Genomic DNA, 12644 nt, shown 5'->3' with positions numbered 1-12644 from the left:
ATACTTCAAGATGATGAGATCTAAAAGCTGTAAGCTTAAAGCATAGGCCTCTTTCCAGTGATGTGGTGAATAAAAAGGCGGGTAAACTATATGACCTCCAGTCCCTGATCATTATAAGGCAAACAACCACCAACCACAGAAATCAATTATATTTTCAGAAAAGCATTTTTTCTTTCTTTTCAGGACTGTATACTCTTATAAATTACACCAGTCTGATACCAGTTAGGCTACTATCATGCATACTCTGAATTTCACATCATAAAGGTTCATATCAATCTACAAACTGAGTTTAAACTGAGTTGAGGTGGATTACACCCCTGCTGCCTATTTCCCACAGACAAACTGTAACAGTAAACTCAACACCATGGAGTATTATTTGACCCTATCCATCCCCACTGAAACTCTGGACTGGGCTGATGTAACTTTGCAGGATTCACTTTATGGGATTAAACACTGAACTTTGAACACCGCCAACATCATTCGCCTCGCTGCTCGGTGACTTTTAATCAACTGTTGTGAATGACGAATCGGCACTCACTGTCAATTAGTCTAATGAGCCGAGAAACCCACACGACACCAGCAGCTAACGCGTCCTGCAGCCCACTGGTCATTTTCAGGTGGAAGGAGGAAACAGGACGCAGCTGCAGGCAGCGCCGCAGTTCACGGTCAAACCCAGAAGACAGACGGACGGTTTTTTTTTATTTTTTTATCACTCTTTCCTCCGGCTCGTCCACACTGTAGGTCTGCTGGCGGTCGCTGTGTGTATTTGTCGCACCGGGAAGAAGGAGCATGGCTGCCATCAAGGCTTTGGAGCAGTGGTGCAAACTGCAGTGCGAGGGCTACCGAGACGTCGCCGTCACCAACATGACTACTTCATTCAGGAGCGGACTGGCTTTCTGCGCGCTGATCCACAAGTACAGACCGGACCTGATGTGAGCATTTAACCGTAGAGGACTGGTTACAGTGTAGCTGTCTGGGGGGTTCTGCTGGGATTTAGTACGTGATTGGCATCGCGGATGAACAGTGAAATGTGTTGCAGCAGGCTGTCCCGAACGAAAAATGACTATAATATTCCTATAATAGGCTACTCGGATTTATAGTGATGCACAATAGTGATCTCATCGTATTTTTGTTGTGTTGTGTTTTCTAATCTCCTATAGTATTACTATACGTGTTTCTGTGGTATCGTTTTTGACGTATAAAAGCAGCATGATATTTTAAAGTTTTACTGTTATGTGTGTAGTTAGTATCCTTCTAATTCAATTTCAGGATTACCTACTGTAGTTATTTCTGTGTAGTAGGGTGGCAAGCATCTGTAGTTAATTAAAAAATTAATTGCCATCTTCTTATGCAAAATATGTAAAAAAAAAAAAAAAATGATGCCTAAGGAAATGTAGCTGGTTTTGGTTAATGCCAGCTGAACCTTTTTCTAGATAGTTGGAATCACCAGAAGAGTTCTGATCTACACAGTTTGGGGATTCAATTTTCACCTATAAATATATATATATATGACTTATTCTCTCTAATGTCTGTTGTGTTTCTTTGTCTTCCCAGAGACTATGACTCACTCAGTAAAGAGGATGTGTTTGAGAACAACAGTTTGGTAAGATGGAAAGTTGTTGAACCCTTCACCTTCACCCTTCTTGTATTTTGAGTGGAGCGCCAACAGCCTCCACCTGTAAATAATGATGTAGCATAACACATCCTGTCCATTAACCACTGACGCATGAAGGCAAACTCAGGACAGGATAACTTGCTGTTAAGAAGTCAAAGTTTTCTTGCTTTTATACAGTAGGCTAGACTGGTTGAATTATTAATAGCACAGCAGTCTATGCAGAAGCCAACTGGTAGAAACTCCATCTCACACAATGAATTCTAGACTCTTCAAATTGAAATATTCATAATCTTCACACCGCCCCTGTCCATTTGACCTAATTTATTTTGTTAACCCCGAAATGACCCAAACAGCACAGCTGGGACCTTTCCATTATTTAGTCCTCCATTTCCCTGGCTTCCTCTGAGGATTACAGGCCCCACAGCGTGCTGCAGCACAGTGCTATGAAGGGCCTGTACTTGCCAGTTGTCTGGATGATCCTGACAGTGCCGGCGACGAACCTGAGCTCAGGAGAGGCTCTCCAGGCTATTCATTTTGAATGAGGCTTACTGTCATCGGCCACTCGATCCTCACGATAAAGGTTCACTTTTAGATGGTGTCATGGTATACATGTGGAAGGTTATGTAAGAAGAGGAATTTTACACCTCATTTGTGTCGTAAGAGAACACATAAGGGCATAGTGTGTTTGATTGGGTTTAACTTTTAATCAACTGTTATGTTCCCTATATTGAGACATGTGTGAGCGGTGAGCAGTAATATTATCCACAATCCCACCCATCTATATTTCATGAACGGTGTCATATTTCTTACAGGTGGTTCTTTCAGTTGTTGTCAAATAAGAATTTGTGTCTTTGTATGTTTGCAGCAAAAACCCTCTTTAGCTTTCAGACAGGGTCCCACCTCACAAATCCAGACACTTCTTTATTTTTTGTCCTCTTCTGTCACATTGGCAGACTTGGTATTCAGCAAGGCTTTGCTGGTGATTTTAATGAGCATGTCCAGGCTGATCCTAAACAATGCCCCGATATCCTGCTCCCTCCATCCTCTTTCTTATCCCTGAGTGTGAGAGCACAGGAAACATGCTATTCATTATACAGCCGTCCAGACTTACTGCTGTGCTGCTTTTCTATTTATAGGAAATCGTATTGTCTGACGTTTTTACACATACTGTAATTGTAGGAGCAGACGTTACTGTGGCCAGTGAATTCCATATTTATTTAGAGTGAAACGACTTTGAAATGGGCTTACTTGGTCCATCATGCGCTGCTATTAAATGTCTTGTTTTCTTCTTCTGCCCAGGCGTTTCGGGTTGCAGAGGAGAAGTTGGGGATACCAGCCTTACTAGATGCAGAAGACATGGTCGCTTTGAGGATCCCAGACAGACTGAGCATTCTTACCTACGTCTCCCAGTACTACAATTACTTCAACGGACGCTCTCCCAGTGAGAATATGGCTGGCTCAAATGTCTTAAGCTACTTTGTAGATTAGTCTGAGTCCCTCGTCCTTATTTTACTCAGTGATTTCCTTAAGTATTTCTGGTTTAGGGAAGTTCTATTGTTTCTCTCTTGTGCTGCTGTGTGATGTTTTGATAGTAATATTACTTTCCCCCCTCAGTGGGAGGTGTAAAAAGGCCAGCAGAGGGCTCCAAGGAGGAGCCATCAGAGAAGAAGAATCTCCCGGTGGTTGCCAAAACCTTTGTGTCTAAAACAGCCATTGAGAATCGTTTACCTCCCACGCTCAGAGCTCAGACCTCACCCAAACTGGCCAGAGCTGCAGTTCAGGTTAGTATTAGATGTCAGGGAACATATTATCACACATATTATCACAGCATCTGAAGGTATAGCTGTGGCTGTGTTTACAATACATCCCAGTTGTCTTGCACTGTAACATCTGATCAATATTTGTGGCTGAATTGTTGTTGTTTTTTAAGACTGAGCAGGTTTTGGCTCATTTTTAGTAGGTTAAGAAAATGTAAGAATATGCCTTCATACAGAGGGTCACCTGAGTTTGAGTTTTCTTCCATTCGCAGAAGGCGGTTCTGGCTGAAAACTCCAATAAAAGTGGGACTCTCAACAGTAAATGTGTTGCATGCAAGAACCACGTTCATCTGGTTCAGAGGCATTTTGTGGATGGGAAGCTCTATCACAGAAGCTGCTTCAAGTAAGAGTTTAATCTTCTCTTGATGAGTCCTCCTTTCAGGTTATATACAGTGCTAGTAATTGCATGTTAAAACTTGACTACCAGATGCAGTGAATGCTCCGGTGCGCTCCACGCTGGAGCCTATAAAGCCGGGAAGGAGCCGGACACTTTCATCTGTAACGGCCACCAGAACGGCTGCAAACCTTCCTCCTCTGAGGCTGTGATCAAAAACGGACCTGGCAGTTTGGTTGTGCGGCCAAATGGTGCCAGCCAAACCCAACCTGCGCCTCTACTCCCCTCTTCTGCACTGTTGACCCCGCTGAATATTGTCCTGAAGCCGGTCAGTCCCACCCCAACCTCCAAGTCCTGGACGACCTCGGCCCAGAAGACGCAGGCGGCCCGGCAGAGGTTCTTCCAGGCCGCTGCTCCGGTCGCACCGGCCCCGACCGGCAACAGGAAGCCCTCTGAGCCCTCGGATGTGTCTGGGAGGCCGCGTCCTGAAGAGAAGAGCAGCGCCAGGGCGACGACTGGCAAGAGACTAGCAGAGGAAAACTGCAACAATAACAACAGCCGCCCGTTCACCATCCGATCAGCAGAGAGAAGGTGAGCGTAGCACGTTGTCTACTTTTTGTGGCCTTGAATAGATTTGTCCTTTTTTCATATACCTAGTCTTAACAACTGTCTGAGAGGTTTGGAATGACTTTTGTTGATTACATTATTAAGGCTGATGGTGAGGGTTTTCTCTCTCCCCAGGTTTGGAGACGAGCCAAATTCAGCTGGCAGCCCCAGTTTGAGACAGGATAAATGCAGCCAAGGCCCAGCAGGAAGCCGGGCAGGACGGCCCTCCACCGGCCAGACCAACAATACGGAACCGCCATGTCAGAAGGCCATCAACAAAGACGGCACAAGGCCAACAACTGTATACACAGATGCCAAAGGCAAGCGTGATTGAATTGATTTCAGTTTTTCTTAATCCATTTGTTATCATTTTTATTTCTTTTTTTTCTCTCCTTAACAAGCATTCATAGAAAGCGGAGCCCTTTTGTCATGTTGGCCCTATTTCTACTGTCAAAGCATCTAGCATGCAGTTAGCCAGTGGTTGGATATTGTACTTGCAACTGACATTTTAATTTCCCCTTCAAACTTTCGTAGTTTCACTTCTGTCACCTTCTTGGGGAGTGATGTGCATGCAGTGGGTGTAATGTCCTGTCAGGCTGCAGCTTTGCAGACAGAAACAAATTCTGCTACACTGTTGGTTTAAAAAAATAGTGTTAAACCGCTTCATTAGCGGCTCTGAAAGAAATCTATCACCATGTGAGCACCATTTTTATGCAAGCGTTCTGTTGCAGAATGTTTTACCTATAATATAGACATGACCCATCATGTCTTTGAAAACAGAATCACTTCTTATCAATCCAGATGGAGTTATGCATTTGTGGGGTTGAAGGAAATGTTTGTCTAGTGCTTGGATTAGGCCATCATTCTGGGTCTTTTATGCAGTTGTGGAGCTCAAATTGAGTTACACAGTGAAGCGTTATGAGTGACGTTAAATAATGAACAACGGTCTCAGCAGAACCAATAGTTGGACACATTATCAGCTGTTCGTGTGAGTATGTGGAATTGGCAAGGAGAAGAGTCAAGGGAGTCTATTTTGTGTTTAGCATGCAGTCAGATTTCTGATCTGCCTGGAACTGCTTTGAGTGCACAGCTCATCCCTAAAGAGGACAAGACATAAAAATGAATGCACTCGCTTCCCATTGGTTTTAAATTGGGGAATGCATGTAAAGGAGATTAAATGGTAATGAGTCAGCGTTGCCATCATGCTTTTAATTTTCGTTAGTCATGCAGTCAGCTGTTTGGAGCGCTTGTCTAAATGTGTTTGTCCTTGGTTGCAGATCCAGTCCGTCACGACTGGAGATCGAAGCTCAAACCTGTCCAAACTGCACCGGGCCTGAGGTAAAGTCTGCTCAGCCATCTTTATAATCACCATCACTTTCTGACTCACTAAACTGGAAGCGGGCAAAGTCACACAGGTGGAGAAAATGGCTTGAAACGTTTGCCTTTTTAAGACCCTGACCATTCAGCTTATTCACTCTCCAGAATGCCGCTTCATCCTGCTTCGCCCATCTGTGTTATTGTTGACTGGCTCAGAGTGCAGCCGCTGTCTCTGTCCCCCATCTTAACAAGTCCCAAGGAGTGCCACGCCTGAGCTAGTCCTACTCTAGATTCTTAATTTCTAATCCCTCCTGATGATTCCTCCATTGTTTTCACCACCTTTTTATCATTGCAAAATATAAGGTGAGGCCTTTTCGTACATTTGCATTCTATTAACATAGTTAACAAAGTTTGGACACACCACATTTTTCTTACTTTACTATTTTCCACATTTTAGAATAATAGCAAAGACATCAAAACTATGAAATAACACAAATGGAATTATGCAGTGACCAAAAAAGTGTTAAACAAATCAAAACTATCTTATATTTTAGATTCTTTAAAGTAGCCGCCCTCTGCCATGATGGAAAGGCAAAGGCTTTGGAAAGAAATCCATACATAGGCATCAACTTCACTATTTATATTTGTCTAAAAAACAAATTTCAAGCATTTAAGCAGAAGCCTTTAGATCAAAAATGGCTTTAAGATAATGAAAAACATAGTGCATTCAATCAGGTGTGTCCTTTTGACTGGTAGTGTAGTATGTTCAGCTTAATGGTGCATTATGTCAGATGTACACTAAACATTCATACAGACTGTTTTTAAATGGTCACCTTTAAAAACAATTTTATTATATCATTCTTTGATTATGTCTTTATGTTCGATTATGTCATTGTTACAGAAACCCTGAAGCTGGAGATGGACCAGCCACTACTGAGCAGCATAAACCTGAGTTCATCTCCACGCCTTCCTCTAATGTCTCCTTCAGTACAACAAAGTCTCCCTCGGCTCCAACACCTGTAGCATCTCCAGTTGGCTCTCCTCCGTTTGATCCTGCACAGTTCAGGGAAGTCTCTCCCCAGAAACCTCTCCCTGCCTCTGGAAACCTGGGTGAGTTCTTTCTCTACATGGTAAAGAGACATTTTTATACCAATACAGTCAGTTTGTATCAGTCAAATGTTGACTGTGCATTTCATTGCTATAATGTACCCATCAGTGATTCCTTAACACATTTTAGGTACCAAAGAGCCCGGTGTTTGGGGTTTACACTCCTCATTACTGTTGGATCTAGCCAGTATAGTGCATATTATAGTGCTTATTGTGCTTAAAATAATTTTTTTGAACTTGCCCTGTGATCTTGTCTAGGCAACCAAACCTCGTAAAAGTCAACATCTTGAACTCTATACATATCTATATGTTGAATGACTACACTGGAACCAAACCTCCACTATGACAAGAGGAGGAGGAAATAATTAAGAATATAGCAAATATCAAGTCCTGAATTTTGTCCAGCCAAATCTACATCTATGCCAAAACATTTTAAACACCAGAAATATATGAAGCAGCATCATGCAGCTGTTTCAAAGGAAAGGGCCACACAAACATGATGGTGTTAACTTGTCTCACACACACACACATATATATAGGTTCACATGCTGCTCTGACAGGTCACAATGGTGATAAATGTGTTTCTGTGATTATCTGAATTCTGTTTTTACTGGGAAAAAACAAAGAGGGCTTTGTAGATTAAACGTATTCCAGACCTAGAGCATGTTAACTTTGCTTGTCTTGTTTTAGGTTTGAAGCCTGGGGGTTGCACGCCTATAAAATCCCCACCCAGACGGCCAGCTGTGGAGCCTATTGGCCCGTCGACAACTGCTCCAGCCAATCATGGGAATCCGTTGACTGGCGGCCCCTCAGGTTGGGTCTCAGCTTTTTACATTTATCACCGAAGCCGGATACGCGGCCTCAGCCTTCTTGTTGATATTTTAGTTTCTTCCTATGAGCAATGCGTTAACTGAAAATAAATCAGGTGAAGTCATATGTGACAATGCTGTGCTGAAAAGCTGCCATAAAAGGTCTATCTAATCCTATTTTATCTACCTCTTAGGTGCTAAAAAGGGAAAGTATTTGTCACCCACCAACGCCTCCAGGACTGAAATGAGGTCACCCTCTGTAAGTTCCCTCCATTAAGTCTCTTAAGAGATTAATTAACAGCTATACAAATATGCTTTCATTACATTCGACCTTCTTTACGTTTTTCGGTGGCCGAAGTCAGAGTGGAGTTAAAAAAATTTTTAAAAAAAGTTCTCTATCATGTGTTGTGACTCTTCAGTTCTTTTTGTTTTAAATCAGATTAAGGCTCATCACATCCCAGCGGATCAGATTGTGAAGGAGCTGAGCGATATTGAGACAAACTTGAGCGACTTGGAAAAAGAAGGCGTGGAGCTGGAGAAGAAACTTCGCAGCTGTGAGGAAGGTACTTTCCCTGCACTCTCTGCGTCATCATCGCTCCTCCCCCGCAACTCCCCGTCTTCCCCTCTCTTCCTCCCTCCTCCTCGTTCAAGCGGGCAAAGAAAATGAATCGTAACGTGTCAAAAACAAGTCGTGCTATTTTGAAAATGAACCTGACTGATGCTGAGGCAGAATATGAGTTTGATGGTTAATTTTCCATCTCTGCGCCTGGCGACATGCAACAACTTCCACACAAACTTCTTTGTCAGTATTTTACTGTATTTGTGTAAACAGCTGAATCCCTCTACTACTTTAGTGTGAGCACACACAGAAAAATAAAGGTGTGAACTTGAACCATCTTTGGAGTGACGCCATAGAAGAACCATTTCTGGCTCCACAAAGAACCTTTCAGGAACCTTTTAAAGAATATATGGTTCTTTGGGATATTAAAAGGTTCTTAATTCTTAGTTATTGGATGGTGGATGATGGCATAAATGTCCAAACGCCTCCATAGTATATATTGTGCAATTGCAAATGAGGCTATACCAGGGCAGATAAACAAAAACACAATGCAGGTAAACAAGACTAGAGGGCAAAACATCAAGCATGAAGAACCTTGGTCCGAAAGGTTCTTTGTGGAACCAGAAAAGGTTCTTCTATGGCATCACTCCTAAGAAGCATTTTCAGTTCCAGTTCGCACCTTTTATTTTTCTGTGTGTATCTCTGGTGTCGAGTTGTTCTCATGGTGAAATGGTTACTTCACTTGGACACACACACACACACACACATACACACAGTCAACTACAGCCTGAGGTTGGGTGGGTGGGTGGGTGGGTAGGGGAGTGGGGGGGTTGACCAGCTATTTCTATTACTGTTTCTATCACCAAATGAGGTGAGAGGCATAGACAACCCACAGGGATGCTGCTTCCTCTTTTGAGGAAGTGGGAGTCGGGGTTCTGATTGCTTTGCTCAAGGTCAACATGGCTTGGGCGTAGTAATATATATTCTGCTCGATTGCTTACTCCTTTTCCACGCGCTGCCCTGGAAGCCTGAGCGCGCCGTCGTTTTGGCCAAGAATTTGACATCAATTCCACACCACCTAGGAGATCAAATGCTTCTGAGCTGGAGTTTGCAGCGGTAAAACTAAACCTTGGCACTCAGGTTCAATTCAGAATGAAAGCATGTTTCTTCTGGTGATGGGACAGTCCCGTCCTGAGTCCCTGTCCAGCCCATTCTTCACTGCAAGTGTGTTTTGGGGTGTGTTAGTGTTTATTGATGTTTTTATCAATTGGCCGCTAATTGGTATCGGCAAGTATTCACTCTAAAAATCAATTGATCCACCTACTCAGGTATTCTGAGCTGACTTGGTGAAGCAGAAAATAAAGCCGTTGGCATGACTACCCATGCGAGTCCTGGGTCTGACGAGCGCTGTGTTGCAGTGCATACCATAGTAGTGGGCAAAAAAATCACTACCATCTACACTGAGTTAGGAAAATATTTACACAGCAGCCCTCTTTTGATATTTTAAATCTATATATTAGTCACTTTGGGTGTCAAATAAAGTACAGACGGCTTCACTGTGCTTTGGGTGTTCAATATTAGGTGAAAAATGACAGCACTTTTTGGACATGGTCTTTCCCCTTTCAGAGTGCAAGAAGTATTAAGGGTAAAGTTAACCCCTGTTGGATTTTCTCTAAGTCGTCGTCAAATAAGTTGTGATGACAATCTGCACTTTGTTCTGAAGCCCGTCTGAGCTGCTCTACAGCCTCTGTCCTGGTTAATGGGGGGCCATTTAACTCGTCAAAAGGTTTGATCTTAATTTGTTCTCCCCTAGATGAGGAATGGATACTGGCGCTCCTCTGTTTTCTCTGTAATAAAATGTCTTGTGCTGAACTGAACCCAGGGCAAAATAAAATATTGTCAGGAGCTTTCAGGGAAAATAAAGGAATGTTGCCATGTTCTCTATTAGAAATGCATGCAACATTATTTGAACATTCCTCAGCAGTGAGTGAAACTAATAATTAACCAGACTTATCAATGAAGAGGCAATATTTTTCAACATTTATAACATTCATGCTGACCTGCTGTTTAAAGCACTGGGTTTATGATAAGCTACAGTCTCCATCTACAATATGTTGGCTCTGTGATTTATAATAAGATGGATTAAACCGCTGCTTTACCATCTGGTTAAAGTTACCCCAAAGTTAATCATTTAGATGAGTAGTTTTGGGGCTACATTAAAGTGCAGCGCTCTAGGTGAAGTCTTGACAGGGTCCCAGGAGGTGAGCACACCCTCTGTCTCAACAAACCTGGGCTGCCATCAACTTGCTGCATACAGTACAAGCCCAGTCAGCCAACAACTTCATTTGATATCACATTCAACTTCATCATCATGTAAGTAATGCAGTCTGGTGATGACAAAAATCTTGTGAAAGTAAAATGAATTGAGATTTTGTTTTTCTTAACTAACCTTATCTAACGTATCCTGAAAATTATTCTACAACTTGTTATTTAACATCATCCACAGTCCTAAGAGCACAGAGCCAAAATATTTGTTTTTATGTTTTTTTTTTATTGCTATCCAAATACATTCTTGGAGCTTAATGTGTCACTACAGGATCTGATATACTCACAAGTCAAAGCAGTTAGTCTATTTTTTTGAGTCGCATTAGAGAGTAGAAACCATCGTAAGGTTAATAATGGCACTTTTATTCAGATTGTAGAAAATCTACAGGTATCAGAGGGTTATTGGCTAAAATATATAAATATATATAATAATATAAATAAACTGATCACAATTGATTCATTAAATCTCCATCAGAGCATCCAGTGTGTGTACTGTACATCAATGCTCACATGTTCAAACTTGACCATAATAAAACCTTATGTGCAGTCACTTATCTCATTAATAATGTATCACTAATTGCTTTTTAAAACTTGGCGGTGTGTGTTTCAGAGGGAGAAGGGGACGTTTTGATGGACCCACTGATGGTTGACTGGTTCAACCTCATCCAAAAGAAGCAGATGTACGTTAGGAAGGAATCGGAGCTTGTCTACATGTGAGTTCTACTTGCTCTATAGCTTATTACCTGAATGCCAGATATATAATGAGATTATTAAATGGGCACTTCATCTGTAATACATCTGAACTTCTTTTGTTTCTTCCTCCAGCGTAAATCGATTCTCCCAGAAAGATTTTTACTATGGTCTTTAGATTGGATAGATTTTTTATTCCTAACGTTAAAAATAGACAATAAACAACTTCCTACCTTGAACTGTTTTCCAATAGTAGAATGGAGGCCATTCTATCAATTGTCATTATTCCAATAAACTGTATTTAACAGCACGCAATTGTCCTCGGCGTGACATCACTTGGGACAAATTCAAACTCATTAACTCTCAAACCAAATCGATTCGTGCAAGACTGTTTACAGTTTTGGGATATGTGTGACGTGATGCACATAATAAATCGGGTCTTGCTTTTTTTTGTGCCTGGTTTTTAAGTGCATAAAGTAGCCGTGATTAATGAATGATTAATGAATGATTAATGAATGCAGAGCCAGGACTCAGGACCTGGAGCAGCAGCAGCCAGGTGTGGAGGGGGAACTTCGCAGGCTGCTGGAGACGCCAGGTAAGGGATCACAGGCTCTCCTGCTCCTGCACCATCAGCTCCATTACTTCCTTGTCCCACACTGAAGTCACTGTGTCAACTTGGTGCGACAGATCATTTAAAGTCCAGAGAGGAGCAGCAGCGGGAGAAGAGGCTGATGGAGAGACTGGTGGAGATTGTGGATGGTAGAAATGCCATTGTGGAGGGGTTGGATGAAGACAGGTTAAGGTAACACAGTGCCGTTTCATAATTCATTTTTTACATTACTAGAGTGATAGCTAATGCAAAACAGTCATTCATGTGTAGCCTATAGTTTTGGATTGCACAATTAACTCTATTCACTTGAACAGTTTGAGATGAAAACGAGACTAAAGGCTTAATTGTAGTGAGAGTACCGTTTATTTTATTTTTTTATCAATTTCAGGGAGGTGGAGGAGGATCAGCAGTTGAATGAAATGATGAGGAATCTTGGTAAGTATTGTTTAAAATGCTTTTCTTTTGAGATGAGTTTTTCCCATTAGATGCACCGTTCTAATACTTTGTTAAAAACCTTTTTTTTTTTTTTTTTGTTATGAATAGGAGTAAAGAGAGCCAAAAATAAGAGGAAATCCTCCATCTCAAAACTGTTCAGGCGAAGAAGTAAAAGACTAGTGGAATGATCCTCGGGGGAATTTGACTGAGCTGCCGCACCTCGCTGCAGGACCTGAGAATCATGTTCTCATTCACAGTGGATCTTATTTTTAATGCTTTTTATCTGGAAGGACAGCAGTACATATTGTGCTAACGAGAAAAGTCTTTTTATGGCAAGGAGAGAGATGTCAAATTAGAAAGCAAACTGTAATGGATCAAATCACGTGTTTCATTTAAAATCTTTGTTTCTGGTTATTGTTT

General features: G+C 41.9%; 1 protein-coding gene across 1 annotated transcript; it reads left to right on the top strand.

The window, feature by feature from the left end:
* Positions 1 to 789: 789 nt before the first annotated feature.
* micall2a (mical-like 2a) lies at positions 790 to 12412 on the top strand. Its single transcript, XM_071925725.2, has 17 exons — positions 790 to 932; positions 1555 to 1603; positions 2915 to 3056; positions 3230 to 3396; positions 3645 to 3775; positions 3860 to 4357; positions 4508 to 4692; positions 5650 to 5710; positions 6591 to 6799; positions 7487 to 7609; positions 7800 to 7864; positions 8045 to 8168; positions 11100 to 11202; positions 11701 to 11774; positions 11867 to 11981; positions 12178 to 12224; positions 12333 to 12412. Exons 1-17 carry the CDS (start codon positions 790 to 792, stop codon positions 12410 to 12412), a joined length of 2316 nt encoding a protein of 771 aa, XP_071781826.2.
* The last annotated feature ends 232 nt before the right edge of the window (positions 12413 to 12644 follow it).

Source organism: Centroberyx gerrardi, chromosome 7 (assembly GCF_048128805.1).
Source record: "Centroberyx gerrardi isolate f3 chromosome 7, fCenGer3.hap1.cur.20231027, whole genome shotgun sequence".
Classification (NCBI taxonomy): Eukaryota; Metazoa; Chordata; class Actinopteri; order Beryciformes; family Berycidae; genus Centroberyx; species Centroberyx gerrardi.
The sequence above is the reverse complement of the archived record's forward strand: the minus strand, read 5'-3'. Positions and strand labels throughout refer to the sequence as shown.

Excerpts from the sequence above, each read along its gene's own strand:
- micall2a (XM_071925725.2), top strand. The coding sequence starts at position 790 with ATGGCTGCCATCAAGGCTTTGGAGCAGTGGTGCAAACTGCAGTGCGAG. Across the intron at positions 3,057-3,229 it reads CTTCAACGGACGCTCTCCCA|TGGGAGGTGTAAAAAGGCCA; the intron begins GTGAGAATATGG and ends TTCCCCCCTCAG. Across the intron at positions 3,776-3,859 it reads TATCACAGAAGCTGCTTCAA|ATGCAGTGAATGCTCCGGTG; the intron begins GTAAGAGTTTAA and ends CTTGACTACCAG.